This window comes from Meles meles, chromosome 17, assembly GCF_922984935.1.
Source record: "Meles meles chromosome 17, mMelMel3.1 paternal haplotype, whole genome shotgun sequence".
NCBI classification, from domain to species: Eukaryota; Metazoa; Chordata; class Mammalia; order Carnivora; family Mustelidae; genus Meles; species Meles meles.
This window is the reverse complement of record NC_060082.1, coordinates 36,706,657-36,730,260: the sequence shown is the minus strand read 5'-3', so window position 1 is coordinate 36,730,260 and position 23,604 is coordinate 36,706,657. Positions and strand designations below refer to the sequence as shown.

At 42.1% G+C, this 23,604-nt stretch overlaps 1 protein-coding gene across 6 annotated transcripts in view; it reads right to left on the bottom strand.

The window, feature by feature from the left end:
• The window catches only part of HHAT (hedgehog acyltransferase), a 335,352-nt gene extending 311,999 nt beyond the window's left edge, over positions 1-23,353 (bottom strand). Inside the window, exons 1-3 of one of the 6 annotated variants that reach the window (XR_006815465.1) lie at positions 23,226-23,353; positions 13,263-13,291; positions 9,541-9,674 (exon numbers count right to left, since the gene is read on the bottom strand). Coding sequence is in view for 5 of the 6 variants with exons in the window: in XM_045982020.1 (XP_045837976.1) it covers positions 9,541-9,631 (91 nt within the window). In the remaining variant the exon portion in view is untranslated. Of the gene's footprint in view, positions 1-9,540; positions 9,675-10,133; positions 10,211-13,262; positions 13,292-23,225 lie in introns of those variants that run through there. The other 5 variants (XM_045982020.1, XM_045982019.1, XM_045982015.1 and 2 more) reach the window with 5 other exon arrangements.
• Positions 23,354-23,604: the final 251 nt, after the last annotated feature.

Sequence of the window (23,604 nt, the reverse complement as noted above, 5' to 3'; positions counted from 1 at the left end):
TGGGAATTCTGGGGTCTATCACTGCAAGCCACCAGGTACACGATCTGCATGGGAGTCCTTAGGGCTCCAGACTGAGATGGAAACACTCCAGCAAAGAGGAAACCATAAGCTCTGGGCTTATTCTTTTGTGTTTGACAGAACAGCAGGGAGCACTAGCTGGAGGAGTAAGGAGCTGTTGAGTCTAATACTGAGGGTTGCTTTCACACGCCCTCAGCTCAGGCCCTGTCCCAGGTCACTGTTCACCGTGACAATTTTACTACTGGTGTGAAGAAAGTCGACTAAGGGTGGGGAGCCTGGGTGGCTCAGTTGGTGATGCATCCGCCTTCTGCTCAGGTCATGATCGTAGGGTCCTGGGATCAAGCCCTCCATATGCGGGAAGCCTACTTCTCTCTCTACCCCACTGCCTTGCGTGCTTGCTCCCTCTCTCTTGCTCGCTCACTCTCTCAAATAAGTAAAATCTTAAAATTAAAAAAAAAAAGTCAACCAACAAGTCTCCTGCCTTGAGGGCCAGTGTCCACATAGGAGGAGAAGGCCCACGTAAGCCTGAGAAGAAGGAGTGGACCAGCAAGCTTGGGTTCCCAGTAGGAAAGCCAGAGCTCTAACGTTTCCTATGACCCTGGCCACAGGTGACCAGGGAACAGGGTGAGCCATAACATGAAGCCCTGCCTAACAGATCCCTCGGAGCCTGAGTGTGACACACACTTTCCATGCTGGCCATCAAGCCAGACTGCTCAGTCCTTGGCTCCCGTGGGAACTATGCCCTTGGGTCCTTTCACAAAAGACCTATTAATTGAAGGGCCCCTGGTGGCCCCTCCCATGGTTCTAAGGGCAAGGCCACCTGTTCAAAGACAGGACCGGGGTAGCCTCCATTCCCCCCAACCCAATGCTGCCCACCCTGAACTGGGCCCTCCAGAGTTGCCAGCTGTCTTGCAATCAAATTCTCTAGTCACAAAATCAAGTGGGAAAAGTTACCTCTTGTTTACAAAACCCGCCCCTCGTGAGACGTTAGTGTGTTATGACACAAAGAAGAATCTAAACACGCTGTTGTCTCCTTTCCTTATAAACAGAGACTAATGGTAAGTGACAACAAAGGGGTGTTTAGGAACAAACAGAAGGTAGAAGGTGAAAATGTTCAACTACAATTGTATTCCACTTTCAGAACACCTACTATATAAACACAGAAATTGGACGTGGCAATTCAAATAAATCATTTGTTTGTAGTTGCTTAAATATCGGGGCTTCCTGGTGCTACAGAGTTTATTTAGAGAAACATTTAATTCTGCTCACTCAAGATTTTTAAAAATGAAAATAAAGGGTCTGTGAAATGGAAATGCAAATTTGTGGAAAAATACCACTCTGTTTACAAAAATGTCCCCAATATGTAAGTTTTTAGGAAAAGAGCCAGGGCATAAAAAAAAAAAGTAGAATTTATAAATAAACCCAAGAGATTGTTGGGTGTTTTTGTTTTTTTTTTTTTTTTTTGAAAAAGAGAAGATATCCACTAAGTAGACAAAACCTTTGGTAAATTCCCTAAAACAGAAAAAATGAGATGGGTGATTCAAAATATCATATGATCTACAACTGGATGTTCATACATTTGAAAATTTCAATGCAGAGGAAAAATGTAGGGGCACCTGGTTGCCTCACGCAACTCTTGATCTCAGGGTTGTGAGTTCAAGCCCCCACACTGGGTGTAGAAATTACATAAAAATAAAATCTGAAAAAAAAATTTATATATCTCAAACTGACTTAAGAAAACCTAAATATAACCTGAAATAACTGAAAGGTACTGAAGTTTTCAGTGAGTCTATTTCCAAACACTCCATGCCTAGACTAGACAAACTTAAAAATGAATATCAAACTTTGAAGCTCACGTCTCGTGTACTATTTACACAGTTCCATAGCACATACAAAAAATAAACTTCCCCATTCATTTTACAAAGTTAATGCTGATATTAAAATCTGATGAAACGAAAAATAAAACTACAGGCCAATGAATCTCACTTAGAAATTAGTAATTTAAAAAAACCTTGGAAACAAACAGTTTATTTAAAAATACCATAGTCATAGGTTTTTTGTAGGAATCCATATAAGCCAGACTGGAAAATGTATAACTTTAAAATATGTCAACAACTTGAAAGGGAAAAACTTTGCAATCATATGAATAGGTGCTTTAAAAATGAATTCAACATTCACTGCTGATTTTAAAAATTTAGTTAAAGGGGGCTAGCCAGATTCCTTCACATAATTAAAAAAAAAAAAAAGAAAAAGGCAAAGTTTATTCAACTTTTCAGTAATGGTAAAAACAATATGGAAAATTCCATTAAAATTAGAATTAAAATAAAAATAGCATTCTTTCCCAACTACTTTATTGTTCTACAAGTCCCAGCTAAGCAATAATAGATGAAGCAAAGGGGGCACCTGGGTGGCTCAGTGGGTTAAAGCCTCTGCCTTCTGCTGGAAGGCATATCTCAGGGTCCTGGGATAGAGCCCCTCAGCAGGGAGCCTGCTTCCTCCTCTCTCTCTGCATGGCTCTCTGCATGGCTCTGCCTACTTGTGATCTCTGTCTGTCAAATAAATAAATAAAATCTTAAAAAAAAAATAGATGAAGCAAAACCATTAGCATGATCTGCAGATACTATCTAAACACAAAAATTAGGAAAATCAAAAATAAATAAATGGAGGGCGCCTGGGTGGCTCAGCGGGTTAGGCCTCTGCCTTCAGCTCAGGTCATGATCTCAGGGTCCTGGGATCGAGCCCCTGCATGGGGCTCTCTGCTCAGCAGGGAGCCTACTTCCTCCTGTCTCTCTGCCTGCCTCTCTGCCTACTTGTGATCTCTCTCTCTGTCAAATAAATAAATAAAATCTTTAAAAAAATAAATAAATAAATAAATAAATGGAACATTAAGAGAATTCAATAAATTGTTGGAATTTAACATACATAAACCAAAATAATACCTTTAGATCAGAGATAATCAGCTACAAATTATAGGAAATATAACTGGAAAATTTCCCAAGCATAAAAGGAAAAAAAAGAAGACTCAAATGATCTGAGTAGGAATTTTAGAAGGACTTGTTATGAAGAAGACCAGCAACCTTTACTAAGGGAAATAACAGAAGACCCTGAATGAATAAAGAAAAAATACCATTATCTGTAAATGGAAAAATATAATAAGAATACTAATTATTTACAAATTTCTAGGGTTCCTAGAATTCCAATTAAAACACAATGAGATTTTGTCAGAACAATTTCATATATGTATATAGAAGAATAAACCAGTAAGAATAGCTAAGTGAATACATTATATGTTAATAAAAAATAAATTAATTAATAAAAAAAGAATAGCTAAGTGACGAAATGAAGAACGATGAGTGGTAACTTATTCCACCAAATACTCAAGTATTTTATAAAGCAATTTATTTATTTATTTGAGAGAGAGAGAGAGAGCACAGAGGGGGTGATCAGAGGAAGAAGCCGACTCCCCGCTGAGCAGGGAGCCTGGTATGGGACTTGATCCTGGGACTCCAGAATCATGACCTGAGCTGAGGCAGTTGCTTAACCAACTGAGCTACCCAGGTGCCCTATAAAGCAATTTTAATTAAAACTGTGCAGTAATGAGGTACGAATTGATTGAGAAATCCACTGATATTCTCAGAAAAGAGAGCTCCCAACCCCAGGATCATGACCTGAGCCGTAGGCAGGTGCCTAACCGACTGAGCCACCCAGGCACCCCAAGAAGAAGTACTACTGATACAACCTTCCGGAGAACAGTCTGGAGAAGTCTGTCAAAAACCTTAAAAATATTCATGTAGTTTTACTCTGCAATTCCTCTTCTGGAAATCATTCTTCTGAAAGTCCTTCTGAGAAAAGCTCTCAGGTATGACACAACAATACAAATAGATTCCTTACAAAATAAGTGAGCATTCAACTCATACAGCTGGAATGAAAAGGAACAGAGCAAATCCAAAGAAACGATAGGAAATAATAAGAGCAGAAATTGGAGAACAAAAGGAAACAACTGAGAAACTAAACAAAGCCACAAGTTGGAAAGATTGTTAAGCTCTCTGACACAACTGATCAAAGCAAAAAAAGAGGAGGAAGGGAGGGACAGAGACAATGTAAAACAAAATACACAGTAAGAGAGGAAAACAAAACTACAGAAACAAAAAAATTTTAAATACAAGTATTATGAACCACAATATACCAATCAAATGAAAAACCTACATACATGCATAGATCCCTGGAAAGCTACAAAATGTCAAAATAGGTACAAGATGAAATAAACTTGAATATAAATCAACAAATAATTGAAGCAGTAGTCTAAGACTTCCCCTCCCAGCTGCTTTCCCAGGTGACCGCCAATCACTCAGGTTTTTACTGATGACAATCCGACTCTCTTCATTTCAAAAACTGCATCAAACTGATATGAACACAATATACGGGCCTTTTTTTAGGTGGGAGCATTAACTCTTTCAAGGTTATAGCATGGCAGATCTCATCTTTCCTCAGGTTAAGTGTACGCAGAGGGACATAAAAGTGTTTCTACACCAACCAAACCACAAGGGCATCACCTTGACCCAGCAGGTCCGATTAGCCACCATGATGCAGAGCTCAAGGGGAGCAGTCCCCAAGCAGAGCAGATCACCACCACCCAAAGCCAAGTATTTCCATATGACTTAGAGATGTTCTACACCTGGTAGAGTCGGAAGGAAGAAAGGGTGTTCTGTTCAGTCCCTGCTGTGAATTCAGCAAAAGATTCCATTGGATGAAGGCCATTCAAGTTAGACTGCTCTCCCACAGGGCCCAACAGCCCGGCCTCCCCAGACAGAGTGCAGTGAACAAGACGCCTGCTCTGAGCCCAGAGAAAGCAGCCAGCCGTGCAGATGCCCACTGGTGGCATTTCACTGAACGGGTAGGTTTTGAGCCTGTAATATGTTCTAGGCACTCTATTTGCTCCAAATACAAACATCCCAAAAAAAGTTTACAGAAGAGACAGTTTTCCCAGTGACCTACTTCTATCATGCGGCTAAGTAGCACTTTTTCCTGAATTAGACAGTAAGACATGGAGCCAAGAAGACTTAACATTGCACCATTAAACACACTTTGGCAAGACAGGGGGATCTGGCTTCCATGAGCTGAACTGGCAAAAGTATTAGAGAAAGAAGACATTTCTTGGGAGCAACCTGAGAAACACTTTGGCACTGACATTTAAAGGAAAAACAGAGGATGAAAGAAGCTTCAAGCTAGGGAGTGGTCACTAATAAGTCCAACAGCATGACAGCCTCTGGATCAGCTGAGGTGCAGAAAAGCTTCCTACTATCCACAGAAGGATCCCCTTCCACCCCCATCCCAGCAGCCAGCTGACACAGAAAGGAAACATTTTATTCCAATTCTTGGATAAAATTTTAAAAATTTTATTGTAGAATAGACAAAAGGGCCTCCCCTTTTAAAATGAGGTGCTTTAGTAATTATCAATAAATACAAGTGGCAGAATAGAACAAGATGTTGGGTCTTGAATTGGACACCTCTGAGTTTAAACCCAGTTCCATTAGAACTTACTAGATGTGGGACCTTAAATTCTTTCAATCTCTGTATCCTTATCTGGGTGAAAAAGTACAACACCCATTGTGAAAGACTCCTAGGATGACAGCCATGCACAGGCATGCTGCTCCGGCCATAAAGAGGCTAGACTACTCCCCTTGAATCTGGACTGGAGCTGTGATTTGCTTTCACCAATAAATGAGGGAGAAGTGAACTGTACAACATCCCAGGCTGAGCTTCAAGAGATCTGTAGCTTCTGCTTTTGTGCACTTGCAATAGCCCCTCTTGAACCCAGCTGTCCTGCTATTAGAAATATAAGCCATGTGGAGAGTCATGCAGAGAGAACCTCTGTACACTAGGTCACAACTCCCCACTGAGATCTTGGCCAGCCACATGAGTGAGGCACCAGATGACTGTAGTTCCAGCTAACACCACACAGAGCAGAAGACCTGCCCGGCTGAGTCCAGGAGAGGTTTGTTCAAAGGACAAAGACTCATAAAAATGAGTTAGTGTAATCTATAATATCAACAAGCAAAAAACAAAAACAAAAACACATGGTCATGTCAATAGAGGCACAAAAGCATTTGACAAAATCCAAAACTCATTTACAATTAAACACTCTCAGCAAACTAGAAACAGAAGGGAACTTTCTCAATTGGATTAAGAAACCTACAGTGAACATCATACTTAATGGTCAGAAAGCTTTCCTACTAAGATCAGAAAAATGGAAAAGTGTCCCCTCTCACCCCTCCTTTTCAGTATCATAATGGGAGTCATAGTTAGTGCAATAAGAAACTGAAATGAAAGGTATATAGAAGGGAGGGTTCCTAGACAGCTCAGTCAGTTAGGAATTTGCCTTCGGTTCAGGTCATGATCACAGTGCCCTGGGATCAAGCTCCCTTTCCCTCTGCCATTCCTCCCAGCTTGTGCTCTCTGGCTCTATCTCTGGTCAAATAAATAAAATCTCCAAAAAAAAAAAAAAAAAAAAAGTATACTGAATGGAAAGGAAGAAAAACAACTGTCTTTGTATGCAGATAATACAAATACCTATGTAGAAAATCCAAAGAATCTACAAAAACACTCCTGGAACCAGTAAGGATTATAGCAAAGTTGCAGGATACAAGATTTATATGCAAAAGTCAATTCCTTTCCTACAGATCAGTAATGAACAAGTGAAATTTACAATTAAGAACACAATACCATTTACATTAGCACCCCCAAAAGTGAAATACTAAGGAATAAATCTAATACAAGTCATGTGTTAGGAGAACTAGAAAACTCTGATGAAAACTAAAACAAAACAAAACAAAAAATTTGAGAGATATTCCATATTCATGGATAGGAAGGCTCAATATTGTTAAGATATCAGTTCTACTCAACTTTGTTTATAGATTCAATGCTAGCAAGTTCCCTTGTGGACATTGACAAAATGATTCTAAATTTTATATGAAAAGGCAAAACATCCAGAATAGCCAAGAACAAAGTCAGAGGACTGATATCACTCAATTTCAAGACTTATTATAAAGCCTCAGTATTCAAGAGACTGTGGCACTGGAGAAAGAATAGACAAACAGATGAATGGAACAGATTAGAAAGCCCAGAAAAAGACCCACATAAATTCAATAAACTCACCTTTGACAAAGGAGCAAAGGCAGTACAACACAGGAAAGACAGTCTTTCAACAAATGCTGGACCTGGACATCCACATTCAAAAAAAAATGAATCTATATGCAGACTTTACACCTATCACAAAAATTAACTGAAAATGGATATTATAGATCTAAATAGAAAATTTATAAATATATAAAAATATAAAAGAATACTACTGAATTCCCAGAAGATAACACAAGAGAAAATCTAGATGACCCTGGCTCTAGGAGGTACCTTTCAGATATCCAAGACACAATGTATTAAAGAAACAACTGGTAAACTGGACTTAACCAAAATTTAAAATATCTTTTCTGCAAAAGACACTCTCAAGAGAATAGGTGACAAGCCAGAAGGTGGAAGAAAATATTTACAAAAATCCTATTATCCAAAATATACAAGGAACTACTAAAGTTCAAGAATAAGAAAATAAACAACCCAATTTAAAAATGGGCAAAAGATCTGAACAAACACCTCACCAGGGAAGATTAGATCTATATGGCAATGAGCATATGAAGATGCTCCACATCACGTCATCAGGGAAATGCAAGTTAAAACAATGAGATACTACTACACATGTACTGGAATGGCGAAAATCTGGAATACTGACATCCATTCATGGAAAAGACTACTGATTAGCTGCCATTCTTTCCTCCTCTATAACAGAACTCTTGAATTTAGCTGGATAACTGGACTTCCAACCAAAGATTACATTTACTTGCTCCCCTCACAGCTGATGTGGCTACAGGACTGGTTTTAGCAAATGGTATGTCAATGGACATGATGTAAGCAACTTTCAGTCATATTCAGGAAAGAAGAAGGCCTCTCCTCCCCTCCCCTCCCCTCCCTCTCCCTCCCCTTCCCTTCCATCCTTTCTTCTGGGAGAAAAGGGAACATGACAGCTGGAGCTGAAGCAGCAACCTTACTTACACCACGTGGTGAAGCCATGTGATGAAGAAGGCAGAGGGACATGGTAGAAGGAGCCAGGTTCTTTGATGCTGTCTAGAAATCATACCAGCCTTTGAACAGTTATGTTGGAGGTTGTGTTTCTGCTGCCAAGCCTATCTTCGAAGTAATAGACCATCTCATAGGGCTATTCTAAAGACTGAATGAGACAAAGTACATGTAGCATCTAATATGGTGCCTGATAGAGCAGGATTAGCTCTATACATGCGCCCTGGGAGCTCAGAGGCTCCAGCAGGGAAGTGCAACTACCTGGCCAGTTGGGACAAAAGAACAGTCCTCATCTACCGTAGCTGGTCTGTCTCTGCAACCAAGCCCATGGCTTTGAGTGGGACATCTGTCAGCTGGGAGAAAAGTGCATCCTGGGGATGCCTATCCAGATCAGGCCAGTGATACATAAGGAGGTAGGTATTCAGAGCAGAGCACTCTCAACTCTACCATCTGAAGTGACTTTTCAGCATACTCTCCTGCCAAACTCCTCACAATAACATGCAATGTCTTTCACAGCCTTTCCCTGCTTTTTTATCTAAGCTCAACTTCTACCGCTATCCCCTCACACTCTACACCCTGGTCCCACTGAGTGGTTTGTAGCTGCCAGACAATGCTATGCTTCCTAACACGCTAAGGTTTTGTCCCTTTGCCTGCAAACTCGTCTCTTTCCACAGAGCTTCTGATGTCTCCTCTACTAAGCTGGCTCTGGTTGTATCTTATGAAAAAGCCCACAGTCCTCATAACCTCATAGCCTGACTACAGAAAAGACTGTCATGGTCCCTCCTCATTTCTTTCTCCCATTCTCCCATAGCATGGGAAGTCTGAGAGGTGTGTGGCCACCAAGTTGAAGATGATGTTTTCCAGCCTCCCAGCTGTGTCCATAAGATCTGGCACTGGCCAACTGGGGGTGAGCAGAAGTGATAAGGGTAACGTGCTGAGCTCTCCTTAAAGGACAGGAGGATTTCCATCCACTTTCCTATGGGCTGGAATGTGGATTTGATGATGATGATTCTTCAACAAGCATACAAAGCACTAAACATAGCAGAACAAAAGGACGAAAGGAGTCTGGGCCTCCAACACCGTGAGCTGCCTGCACATGTCTGAGAACAATGATGATGGAAGGGAGGTGGAAGAGGTTACTGCAGGTCACCTCCACAGCCTTCAGCAGCCATTGAATCAAACCCTCCCTCCTCTTACAGGATCCCATTCAAGATCCGGGATTGGGGTGGAAAATCATGTTGACTCAGATCATAAACTCCAAGCATCCCAGACAGGGGAAAGCAAAGTAGGGTCCAAGTCATCCCAAGCCCACTAGACAATCTTCCAGAGTCTTCTACCTCTGAGTACTTCCTTCCCCCTTCCTTTCCAGATAGAAGGTCAGGAAAGTTGAGACCTTACCTCTGGAAGCTTTGTAAACTTCATAGAAAGAATATAAGTGGAAGCCTAGTGAAGCCAACAGGTAAAGAGACAGTTCCCATCGGGGCAGCATTGTTCCTTGTGATGACGGGTCCAGGCAGACACACTGAGAATTTCTAGGAAGAGAAACAGAAATAAAAACATTAAGCCATAGACATGACATTAGGGAATGGCATCATATCAGTTCACTTGCTGTCTAAGGACCTGTCACTGTTTAAGGTGATAGAGATAGAGCCCCAGTTAGACTTCCTTTTGCCTTATGCATCCTGCATCCAAAATGTGTGCGCACACACACACACATGCCCTGCCTTCCTTGGGGTGGGCAGGTCTTCCCTAAGAGCTCCCACAGCCCCCAATCTGCCTCCCATCAGAATGCACACCAGACAGTCATGTGCTCCATGCCAGGCAGGACTGGCTCTCCCTGTGGGATGGACCATTGGAGAACAGGGACCCTGATCTCTGCATCCCCAGTACCCAACGCAGGGTGTAGAATGTAGCAAGAGGGGACTAGTGCTCCATGAACAATAAATGGCTTCAAATCTTAAATAAAAGAAAAGTACAGATCCTCTCCAAACCTGTTCTAAAGCAACAGCATTAACCTCCTCATTCTCCTCTTCATAGGTCATTCCACGGTTGTTTACATGAATGGGTGAATGAAAGCTGCTGTCTTCCATCTTACGTAAACTTCTTAAAGGGAAGTAAATCACGTGACCCCCAGCAGCTGTGGCGGACACTGCTAGCTGCCCACCCCACAATATTTAGTCTCCCTTCTTACACAGTAATGTAATTTTTATCTGAATGCATGGATGCTAAGCTCAACTATATAGTGTAGTCAAGTGTGGGCATTTGAATAGTTCTGGCTGCAAGGCCGTGGTCATGTCCTTCCTGCTGGCCAGAGCTGGAACAGCCACCTTGGGCCAAGAGGTGAGAGCCATGTGGGAGAACAAGACCGAGGAGCCTCAGTTCCTGACTCCATGTACCACCCACCACCAAAACTGCCCAGACCATTTACGTCTGGACTATCACATGAAAGAGAAATGCACTTCCAGATTGTTTCAGCCTCTGCTATTCTCAGTCTCTCTCTTAATGGCAGCCATGTCTATATTTTAAGTATTATAGCAGGTGATAGGAAGTCCTAAAATTCTACAAATTAAATGATCAGCTCCCAAGTAACAAAGAGTTAGTTAAATGGCTCTCAGTGCTTTAGTGAAGCCTCTCATATATGTCTCACAATGGATGCCAAATAAGGAGCAAAATTTTAAGCCCAAGCAAGCATTTCTCATATGAGACAGTAATGCCAAGAATCAGAATTCACACATCTCATTTTACTGAATGGTCACCCTAATGAACAAGGTGAAGCAAGACAGACAGGCTTTTACAGATCAAAAATGTAAAGCAGAATAAGACCACACAGTGAGAAATAACTGAGCCAGCGCTCAAACCCAGGTCCTGGGCCCACTGAGACTCCATGCTTCCCCTCAGCCACAGCCAGCCCCATTAATACCCGTTTAAAAAGTCACTTGTCTCCACAGCCTGGCTCATAATCTACCATGCACAAACTCCTTTCTTCAAGCTAAGAGAGACAGAGCAGAAAAAGATATACTTTGGCTTTCAGAAAATAGGAGGTCAGAAGTCAGCGGTCCTCCACCCAGAGTACCAACTGGCAATGACCTAAAAGTTGCTCAGGCAGTTTGGCCTCCTGCCACCTCAGGGATCCAGAAGCAGGCACTTATGCTTTCAATCTCAAACACTCTCAAACCCTCAACAATGCCTTCTCAGGTCCCCTTGCTATTTTTCAGAACCATTTCTAGCTTTAAACATTTCTACTCAAACTTAATTTTAAATACCTGGCATCTCCTAGAATACCTTAGAATCTCTTTGTAGAATTTTGTGGGAATATGGTAGTCTTCCCTTTAGTGGGAAGTTACCTTTAGCCTCTGCGTTTTAGGTGTCTCCTTTCAAAGGATGTTGGTATTACAGTGGATGGCCTCCTCACCTCCATTAAGAATATGTGATTAGTGGGGCACCTGGGTAGCTCAGTGGATTAAGCCTCTGCCTTCGGCTCAGGTCATGATCTCAGGGTCCTGGGATTGAGTCCCGCATCGGGCTCTCTACTCCGCAGGGAGCCTGCTTCCTCCTCTCTCTCTGCCTGCCTCTCTGCCTACTTGTGATCTCTCTCAACGTCAAATAAATAAATAAAATCTTAAAAAAAAAAAAAAAAGAATATGTGATTAGCAAAGTCTGAACCCCTAAAAATGCTACTGAAATGTGAACATAACCTTAGAGATGAAAGGAAAGTTCTGGAAGCCCTGCTTTTTAGAAGCTTTCCAGGGACATTCTCTTCTAGGACAATTCCTTTGCATTAATGAACTGTGGGGAATGAAAAAATTCAGTGTTAAAACATTTTCCTTTCTGGAGCTCTTAGCTATACTGTGTAGTTTTGCAGACACCTACACAAAGATACATCATTACAAGCAACAAAGCAGCAGGGCTGCTTCTTCCCATTTAAAATGTGGAGACTGGGGTGCCTGAGTGGTTCAGTCAGTTAAGTATCTGCCTTTAGCTCAGGTCCTGGGAATTATCCCGGGGTGCTGGGATCAAGCCTCACATCAGGCACCCTGCTCAAGGGGGAGTCTGCATCTCTCTCCCTCCCCTTGCTGTTGCCTCCACTTGTGCTCTGTCAAATAAATAAAATCTTTAAAAATAAGTAAAATAAAATGTGGAGACTAGACCAAATAGCCTCCATCACCACCATACACACACTCACATGTCCTTCTTAACAGGTCCTTCTTCCCTGTACCTCTCTTTTCAGCCCTTGCCCACCTATCTCAAGAAAATTCCTCTCCTCAGTGTTTTCTTCTGTATCCATTTCAGCTGTGTCCTTAGAAAGCAAATCAGAGTAGATATGTTTAAAAAATTTAACAACCCAATAGTAACAAAGAAAAGGCAAGTTGGACATTGGGGAATATAACTAGAACTTTTAAATATCCAAACCCATAAAGGTTCCTAAATACGCTCAGAAAGTTCTCAAGTTTCCATTTCTCATTCTGTAAACAAGCATGCTCTTCTTTAGGGATAGGCTATCATGATGAAATCAAAGAGGTCCTTACTCAAACGTGTAAGTAATGCTTCTTTTCTGTTGTTCACCTACAGATCCTGTCCTGCAATAGCATGATCAGCTTAGTGGGTATCTATCTGTGAGAAAGCCTAGAAACTAATCACCATGTAAATTACTTCTATAGGAAAAGCCAACCCATAGTAGAGCAGCATAGCCTGAGTTTGAGTAAATGCCAACCGGATTACTCTACGTAACTGAGGCTGTGCCACTGACACATGAGAGCCTAGGAGAGAGGCCGGGATGTGTGATGGGAAAGGGATGGGGCCCAGGAACTCTGCCACCTTTGTGGGAATACTGGTCAGTGAAGTACAAATGTGAAGATGTACAAACGTAGATAGCGGAGGTGAAGGGAGAGCGGGAGCCACGTGGCAGAGGGTCTTAAACATGAAGAATTGCAAGTTTGCATTTGATTTGCTGAAGAAAACTCAGGCGTATGAGCCCATACATTTAGCTATTTGAGTGAAGCTTCAAGAAGAAGCCCTTTGACAGTGTGGTCGTCTGGAGGCAACGAGAGCAGCGATTCAGGAGGAAGCAGAGAGAAAGTTCTAGAACCAAGCAACACAAATAAAGCACAATTAAGTCGTACCTGACGTGAAACCAGTCCAGGAAGCAGGACTGAAAAAGAAGAAAACAAAACTGTAAGATCACAGTATCTCAAAGCCAAATATTATTGATGAGAGTAGACTATTTGAGGCAAATGAAGACAAAGAGAGAAAGTAGATTTAATATCAGGTGTTGGAAGGAAATCATAGCAGGTTTCTCTGGGATCAAAGGAAAAGAAGTAAAACCAGAGCAACAAGGAATTTCACCTGCATATTGGGGTAAGAGCCCGTGAGGCTAGGTATTTCAAAAAAGTATTTCTCTGGGGCTTACAGAACTCCAGAGGCCCACAGAATAAAATCCTAGCTATAAAATGGCAAGAATTCCTCAGCTAACAGAGTTTTCTCTATACTGAGGAAACATGCATTTGAGTTTACTTTGTAATTTAACACTCCACCTGCTTTCAAAGACATCATTTACTCTACTCCTCACCAGGAGGGCTAACGGTTAGCTTTTTTTCAGGAATCAGAATCCTGCTCAAGGAAAGGCAGTGATCTGCCCAAGCGCACAGAGAAGCCAGTGATGGCTCAAAAACCAGAACCCAACTCCCCAGCTCCCACTCTTTCACAGGCACGAATCCTGTTCCTTAATCTTGGCAGAGAAGCACAGCTCACTATGCCAAAGCCAAAAATGTGCATAAACATAACTTCTGTAAGATGCTTTCCCCCGGCAATTTCCAATATCATTTCAAATGTATCTTTATTTTTGATGCATGCTACAAATGGATCCCAACACTTCCATTTTAAATGTTTTCTACTCCTTGGTCTTCATATCTCCAGTGCTGAATGAGCTATAACTACATACCCCCATGCACCAGAGGACTTTCAAAACTGCACTCTCAGCACCGAGCTAATAATCGTTGGGCACCAGCATCACCATCGTCACTTCTACCAATTACCAGTTGCTCAATGTCCTAAACTGAAATTTTCCTCCACTTAGTTTTCTTATACTTTAGTAACAGCTGTACTATAAGTGCTACTTATAGGCTACCTATGCTAAGCAAGCACTTTACAAGTATTATCTCATTTAATCTTTATAACAACTTCTCAAGGTTGGTACTTCTGGTATCCTCATTTAACACAAAAGAAAACCAAAGCCCAGAAAGGTCAAGAAACTTGCCCCAGATCACACAGCTGGTAAGCAGCAGAGCTTAGCTTCATACCCACCAAGTCTAACTTCAGAGCCTTCCCACAGCTCTATTTTTTTTAATTAACATACAATGTATTATTTGTTTCAGGGATACAGGTCTGTGATTCAGCCACCTTCCTATTCTTACAAGGGCATCTGATTCGTTTTTTTCCGTGTCTATGATGAAATCAATCCATCAAGAAAGCTGGAGAGTTATACAAGCTATATACAAGCAAAAGAAAATTTTAAAGTCATGCGTAATTTAGTACTCCCTAGGAAAAAAAATTGTAAATCAACTGGATGTAATCAAAACACACATGAACCGGGACGCCTGGGTTGCTCAGTTGGTTAAGCAGCTGCCTTCGGCTCGGGTCATGATCCCAGCGTCCTGGGATCAAGTTCCATGTCGGGTTCCTTGCTCGGAGGGGAGCCTGCTTCTCCTCTGCCTCTGCCTGCCACTCTGTCTGCCTGTGCTCGCTCGCCCTCTCTCTCTGACAAATAAATAAATAAAATCTTAAACACACACACACACACACACACATGAACCATCTAACTCACACTTTCCTTAAAAGACTGACTGAAGAAGACAAACTAAACCAATGTATTCAGATATAAGAAGGGAAAGTCAGCAGTAACATAGAGAGAAGGGCTGAGTGAAATTGAAATAATTCTAAATTTAGAAACACTCTGAAAGCACTCTGGAAGTCACAAAGTAATAGAAGTAAAAAGAGCGCATGTACACTGAAATGACAATGGCTTTGGAGAGAATGAAAGAGTAGGACAATATTCTAGCACACTTGGAAAAATAATGAGACTTGCTCCTTTGTTTGATGAAACAAACTTATTTTGCATAATACAAATTGCAGGACTCTTAAGATGAAACCCAAATCCAGACACACTGTCCTCTCAGTTTTTGCCAAACCCTATTTAGGAGTCTTACAAAGAGTCTTATTCCTTTACTATGTAATACTAACAAAAAATACTTCTCCAAAACCAGAAAGGCTTCACTAACAGAGAGATGATCGGGTGGCTTTGGAGGAGGTCCGCTGGACGGGACAGAACATCTAATTACAGAATATTTTAAAATACATACACTACTTCCAAACATGCACCAAAATATCATGTATCAGTTATGTCTCACTGCACCATAAACCAACCCAACACATAGTGGCTTAAGACAACAAAGATCCCTTTTCTTCGTGATTCTGTGGGATGGCTATGTGGGCCATTCTCCTGCTCTTACCTGGCATCACTTGCATCACCAAGTCACCACACAGCTCAGTAGGGGCTGGAAGGGCCAGCATGACCTCCCCCATGCCTAGCATTTGGTGCTAATTCTCAGCCAGGTGCAGCGCTTCTCTTCCACACAGATCTGGCTGCTCCAGGAGGCCTGACCTTCCCAGCACAGTGGTTTGGGGGTTCAAAAGAACAAAAGCAGGAGGAGCAAGGTCTCCTAAGGACCAGGCTCCAAAATTCATAGAACACTGTGTTGGTCCAGAGACCAGTCCAGATTCAAGTGGGAAGAGGGATTCTACCTTATTAGGAGAGCACAGCAACGGCACCTTCAAAGGGGGCAGGGACACAGCCTACCACACCAATATTTTAGAGTCACTAATACAGAAGTTCTGGAAAGTTAGTGGGTAAACTGCAGTTCACAAGGGAGCTTTAGTACACGAAATGTCACAAAGATTGATTATTTGTATATAAAATGAAAAAAAAATAATTATTTTCCCTAGATCAGAACTGCAAAATCACTAAGGACCCTGCTGTCATCTGATCTAATCTCTAGTCAGTTTGGGAATTCCTTTTACAAAAACCTACCTGACCATTTCCAGTAACATAAAGAGGCAGAGAAACTTTTTGTAAGCAGTTCTGGTTATTATCCTATTGTTCCTCAAATCAAGTCAAAAACTGGTCCCTCTATTTTTTTTTTAAGATTTCATTTATTTATTTGACAGAGAGAGATCACAAATAGGCAGAGAGACAGGCAGAGAGAGAGGAGGAAACAGGCTCCCTGCTCGGGGCTCCATCCCAGGACCCTGAGATCATGACCCGAGCCAAAGGTAGAGGCTTAACCCACTGAGCCACCCAGGTGTCCCTGGTCCCTCTATTTTTAAAAACTTTTTGTCAGTAGTCCATTTGTACCTTCTGGAACTAAAGGAATGGAGGCTGGGTAATGGGATTACGTAGAGATGGCTTTGGAGTCAGAATTCCAAAATTCCAATCCCAGCTCCAGCTTCGCTACTTCATAGCTGTATGCCCTAAAACAAGTTGCATAACCTCTCCATGCCTCAATTTCCTTACGTATAAACAGGGATTAGGCACCTGGGTGGCTCAGTGGGTTAAGTCTCTGCCTTTGGCTCAGGTCTTGATCTCAGGGTCCTGGGATTGGGCCCCAAATCGGGCTCTCTGCTCAGTGGGGAGCCCGCTTCCGCCTCTCTCTCTGCCTGTCTACTTGTGATCTCTCTGTCAAATAAATAAATAAGATCTTAAAAAAAAAAAAAAAGGTTAACAGCAATTGCTGTTACCACTTACAAAGTGGTAGAACAGTGCCTTGGGTTCTGTTCTAAAATGTAATTCTTCCTGTTTTTAATGTTACTGTTATTATACCAAAAAGGTTTAACTGTTCTCTCCAATAAAACTTCTTCAAATATTTAAAGATAATTTATGCCACACACTCCATCCCAAACCTTCTTCCGGGACAGACATTCATGATTCCTTCAACCATTTCTTCAGTGACTTGGTTCCTAGACCCTTTACCATTAATCAGTTGTCTCTGTATACCACAAGTGTCTAGACCTGAACCTAAAACTCCAAATGTAGCAGAGAGTAGGGCAAGACCGTCACTTCTATTCTTTCATTAACAATACTTTTAAATAAAGAAACCTAGATCCATTTCTTCATTCAGCAAGTATCAATGAGCTCCTAGTGAGATTCAGGAAACTTATTTGTGAAGCAAAATATAAAATCCCATCTGGGAAGGCCCTCAAATAGGGTTCTTCCAGAAATGTCCATGTGTTAATTCCTGGAGCCTATAAATATAGTTCCTTACAAAACAATGGGATTTTGCATTTGTCATTAAAGATGGGGACATTAAAACAATGAACACTGTTACGCTGAAAATAAACAAACAAACAAACAAAAAAAGATGGGGACATTAGCCCTGACCATCCACTTAGGCCCAGTGCAGTCGCAAGGGTCCTTCTGGGAGGGTCCGGGACAGAGAAGATGGGATAATGGAAGCAGAGGTTAGCGCAATGTGTTCTGAAGATGAAGAGCGGGCTCACAAGCAAAGACATAGAGGCAGCATCAAACGGCAACAACGAAAGAGTCTGCGGTAGAGCCTCCAAGAAGGAGTGCAGCCCTGCCTACACATTTTGGACTTCTGACCTCCAGAAGTGATAATAAACTTCTGCTTTAAGCCATTATATTTGTAGTAATTTGTTACAGAAACAATAGGAAACTAACATGCCACACCTGCCTGGTGGGAGGAAAGTATCTAACCGAAAGGATTGACATTAAAAAAAAAAAAATCAGAATATTTTAAATTCAACTGTTATAAAACTTAAATTGTAAGAAAATTAAATCTAAAACAAAATTTTGTGTTCTGTTCGCACCCTGGCTTTTTTTTTTTGGCTTCCACCTCACACTGATAACAGTCTCAATATCAAACAAAGCTCTAGGTCTTTTTATACGAACTGCCATTACGCCAGACCTCTGTTGTTAAAGAGTGCTGGAAAGGAGTCACTTTTTAAGTCCCTAATTTACATAAGGTACTAATGTGCTATTATATGGTCTCTCATGAAAATTCTTAACCTACTTTAAGCCTTTTTAATCACCAGGAATCATGCCAACTACATCTTACACTCCCCAGATTAAGGGCATCTGAATGAACCAAATATTTTATGATATACTACTTTAAGTAAACTTTGCATTAAAATGTACCTAAAATTAATTAATTTAAATTTAAAAAAATTAGTTAAAATTTTAAAAATTAAGATTTTCAAAAAGCAGATTCACTCCAGTCATTGCCACTCAGATTAAAAATTAAATGCCTTGGGGCGCCTGGGTGGCTCAGTGGGTTAAAGCCTCTGCTTTCGGCTCAGGTCATGATCTCAGGGTCCTGGGATTGAGCCCTGCGTCGAGCTCTCCGCTCAGTGAGGAGCCTGCTTCCCCCTCTCTCTCTGCCTGCCTCTCGGCCTATTTGTGATCTCTCTCTCTCTCTCTCTCTGTCAAATGAATAAACTTTTAAAATCTTTAAAAAAAAAATTAAATGCCTCAAAATTCCCCTAGCCTAATTTCTATCATCTTATTCAGTTGGGCCTGTTTTTGAACCTACTCTGCTGTTTCTACCTTCCTTTTGTTCAGCTCCATGCAAGGCTCATCCACAATCTGTTCTCATTCCCATTACTGAAGAGCAGTCCATTTGTATAAACCATGCAGTTAGCCATTCCACTACTGATGAACATATGGGTTGTTTCCAACTTGAGGCAATTTTGAATAACAGTGTTCTGTACATTCTTTGACATGTCTTTCAGTACCTGCATGTCTGCTGTGTTTATCCAAGAATGGAGTAGCTGGGTCATAGGAGATATAGATGTCCAGCTTTAGTAAATGATACACCAAACAATTTCCAGGACAGTTGCACTAAGTTTTATACCCAGCAGCAATGTATGAGAGTTCCAGTTTGTCCATAACCCAACCAGGACAGGTACCCCCACTTCCTGAAAGGTCAGGTTATACCACTTTGCTTTTAAAAAAGACCTACATTAGTAGCTATTTTTGTTAACCAAAAGAAATACAAAGATTTCCACTTTTACAGAAAAAGGCAAGAGGAGACAATGGCACTCCATGTTTGTTTTGCAGCCAGCACTTACAGAGGGAGCACACATCCCCAGCAGCAACACTGGCCACGGGCTCCTTCCCAGGGAACAACTACGCTGAGGGTCTCAGCATCACCTCACCAGAACTCTGAAGTCTGCCTGTGAACATCTGTGCTTGGCTTTCATTTATTCTGTGCATCCACCAGCGAAATGAATCCTAAGGTATCAGAAAAGCTTAAGAGGAATTACTTTGGGGGTCTGGAATGCTCAAAATGTTTCCATATAAATTAGTGGTAATTCCTCCTTTGCTTCACATTTCAGCTTATGAAAGATTTCACAGGAACGCTCTGCTTTTGGATAGCGGGGGAAGCCTGTATATACATAGCCCTCACTCTGGTGAGTATATAATGATAATGCATTTTCATTTTAATGTGCATTTTCCTAATTACTAACAAGGTTAACCATCTTCATGTGCTTAAGAATTTGGAAATCTTCCTTTGGGAAGTGATTTGCCCATTTTTCTATTGGGCTGTCCATTTTTTTCCCTAATGATTTGCAGAAGTTGTTTCTACATTGTGGGTAGGAGTTCTATATTGGATATACGTAATTACAAATATCTTCACCATTCTGTAGCTTACTTCCCACTCTCCTTATGGAATCGTTAAATGAACAGAAGTTCTTACCAATCTTGTTCCTTTTAATTGGTTGCTTTTTGCGTCCCATCCCACAAACTTTTGACTGTCCCTAGGTAATAAAGATATTTTACTTTGTTTTCTTCCAGAAGGTTTATTATTTCAGCTTTCACATTTAGGTATGTGATATATCTTAATTACTATTTGTATATGGGATGAGGTAGATGACCAAGATTCATTTTGTCCAATGGAGATCCAGTTGGCCCAGCATCATTAACTGAAAAGGTCATAGTTTCTCCAGTGCACTGAGGTGTCACTTTTGTCACAAACCACACATACGTGTGATGTAAGTCTGATTATGGATTCACTACTCAGTTCCATGGTCTGTCTAGCATAGTGCCAACACCATCCTAGCATATTATGTATTGATCTAGACATCCAAATTTGCTTTTTCTTAGATTATCTAGAATTTCCAAATAAACTTTAGAACTGGCTTATCAACTTCTATTTTTGAGAAGACATCTGCTAGAATTGTGATTGGGATTGTGCTAAATCTATAGACTCATTTGCAGAGCAATGACATACTCTCCATTGTTTAAATCTTTAATTTTTCTCATTAATGTTTTAGCTTGCAAAAAGTTTTTATCATGAATCGGTGTTCAGTTTTGTCAAATAATTTTTCTCCTTTATGTGTATGTAGTTAAATTACATTTGACTTTCTGATGTCAGCCAAAGTTTCCCTTCCTAGAGTAAGTCCAAATTGGTCATGGTTTAGTCTCCTTTTTATAGACTGTTAGATGATTTACCAATACATCATTAAGACTTCTGCATCTTTTGTGTGAGACTATGACCTGGAATTTTCTTGTAAATTTCTTCCTCATCACGCTTTAATAACAAGATTATGCTGGCCTCATAAAAGCTGCCAGGGAGTGTTTCCTTTTTCAGTTTTTTAAATGTTTGGACTATTTCCCTTATGAAATCATGTGGGTTTGGAAATTTTGCTTTGGAAAGGATTTTAACAACAAATTTAATTTCCTTAATAGATACAGGACTAATTTGCTTTTCTAGTTCTTATGTCTTAGTTAAGGTTTTTTTTTAAGTATCCATTTCATCTGAACTTTCCAACATATTACCAGAATTGTTCACAATAACATCTTAAAATCTTTTAAATGTTTTGGGGATATATAGTGAGAACATCTTTTTTCTTCTCTGGCACTGGTAATATCATACTCCATTAAGGTTCACAGGCACTCTCAAAAAAAATAAAAAATTCTCCTGCACTATGTGACACATAGCCACTAACACAAGAATATTCTCCAGCAGAATTATCCACAGGAGCACAGCAAGTATATAAACAATTCAACAATTCCCTCTCAACAGCTTTTATCACTAGAAATAACTGAACCTGAGTAAAAGGAGACACTAACTGAAAGAGAAAGAAATGGGTATTTGTAACGCTCTAGGGTGTCCAGCAAATACTCAGAAGACAAACAACCACTAAGTAGGGCTTGTAACCTCAGATACCCACCCCACCACCTCCAAGACAGGTAGAATTCAGGAGGCCATAAACCTATAAATTCTCTCATACAGCTTTATTTTCATGAACTTCTAGAACTTCAGGATTTTTATAAATATGACAACAAACCATATTAGAAGGAGTTCTGGCAACTTTGTCACCAATAGAAATCAGATACTTTCGTTACACAGTGCAGTTATTGCAAATATTGGGAAATATCATTTATGTGGGCATCACTACTTTGAAATTATGAGTTATTTGATACAGCTGAACTGTTACTTAGTGCATTAAAAAACACAAAATACTCTTATCACAAATGTGGGGGTTTGTTACACTATTCTGATAACTGTTTCAATGTAATTTGTAATCTATTAATTTTTTAATGCCTTCTAAAAATTGACCTCCCCAGACTCCAAAGCGGTCCATTTGTGTGTGTGTACACACGCACACACACACACGCACATACACTTAAACATCTTACAAGGAATTAAGGATTTCGCCCAAGGGGAGGAACTCCAAAGCAAAAATTAGGGAGCATCTTCCCTTGGCCAGGCCCTGAGCTGCAAGCAGGAAACACTCAGATAAGTGAGGCCTGGGCTGGCTAGTTTTTGATGTTACCTACAGAGTTCCTACCAACATCTAGCCTCCCACAATGATGACTGGTCCCTCGGAGACTCAGCCTTGACCCTAAATTAGTCTATCTAACCTGCTTCCCAAGGAGGGAGCAAAATAAGTAATAGATACAGCACAGGCTTTGATCCAGAAAAGGGAGTGTAAAACTCAGCCCTGAAATCTATTAGCTTGTGCCTTTGGCATCTCCTCTCTTCTGCCGTGAAAAGGGATAACACTACCTACCATCCCTGGTGATTGTAATTTAGGTACAATGGGTTCACAGCACCTGACAGGCACATTGGCCTTTAGTATTAGTTGAATCTTTCAGATCAGAACTAACTGTCCTTGTTCTATACTAATCACAATTACGGACTGCCACAGAGGAAAAGGGATAAGAATTATAGGAAAGATGGAGCATGAAGAATGGAAGCGGCAGGGGGCGGGGGGGGGAGGGCGGGGAGACCGTACTTGGTTCTTCAAATTCCAGTATAAAAACCACCCCCTCAGTGAAGCCTTCGCTTTCGTCTCCTGTACCCACGGCACTTAAGTAAGCCCTTGATACTGCCTAAGTGCCTAGCTCTGAGAGTGAATGCATGAATGAGGAATACAACACAGAAAGAGACAGACACAGTGAGTCTAATCCCCATAAAATGCAAATCACCAAGGACGCCAATCCCCTAGTAGGACAGCTCTGATCCAAAAGCCATGAACCAAGGAAGCAGCACACTTCTTAATAGCAAGGCCACCCCAATACCTGGACTGCCCGGGGTGGGGGGGGGGGGTGCCTTTCCACATAAAGACCGGTGCCACCTGCAGGCTAGACTTTGAAGACGGCACCTGAGTCTGAAGAGTAGAAACCAAAATAAATCTCTAACTTCGGGGGTCACTGGAGCCGCAGCAGTAGCACCGGCGCACGTCCAACACTGCCTGGGGGACCAGCGGAAACTAGGGACCAACCCCGGGGAGAGGCCGCTGGCGGGGGCGTGCGCGGACTCCGCCCCGCCTGCGGGAGCCCCGCCACCGAGCCAAGAGCCCGGCGTGGCCCGGGGTGCACAGCCCACGCCGCCTTTGTCTCCACTGCGGGACTGGGTGCCTCCTCCGCCCCGCCCCCGGGCCCGCACGCAGGAACCGGGGTAGGAAACGGAAAACGCCTGGAGCATTTCTGGTTCTCCAGCGAGCACACCACGAAAGTCAGCACGTAACCTCCCCGAGGCCCGCTACGGGCCCCGGCTACCAACCTCCGGGCTGTCCCGGGCAGCGACCTCGGTGTTCACGCGCGCCACGAGTCCCCAACAACCCTCTCGGCACTTCCGAGTCCCGGCGGCTGCGGCGGCCGGCTTCCCGGGAAGCCACCCTCTTCCCCGGGCGCGGCAGTTGGAGAACCAGCCCCGCGCGCGTGCTCGGAGCGCGCCCCCGCCGCCGCGCCCGCGCGCCCCCGGCTCGGAAGCGCGCGGCGCTCCGGGAGTAGGGCAGCGGGCCTCTGTGCGCGGGGTGTATGGGGGTTCTGGCCGGCGGGCGGGCGCCCCACCCCATCCCCCCGGTCTTCCTCGCTCGCCCGCACGGGGGCTGCGGGTTTGTCCGCCGAGCGGCGTCTGCCCCCATCCGTTTGCTAGTTGC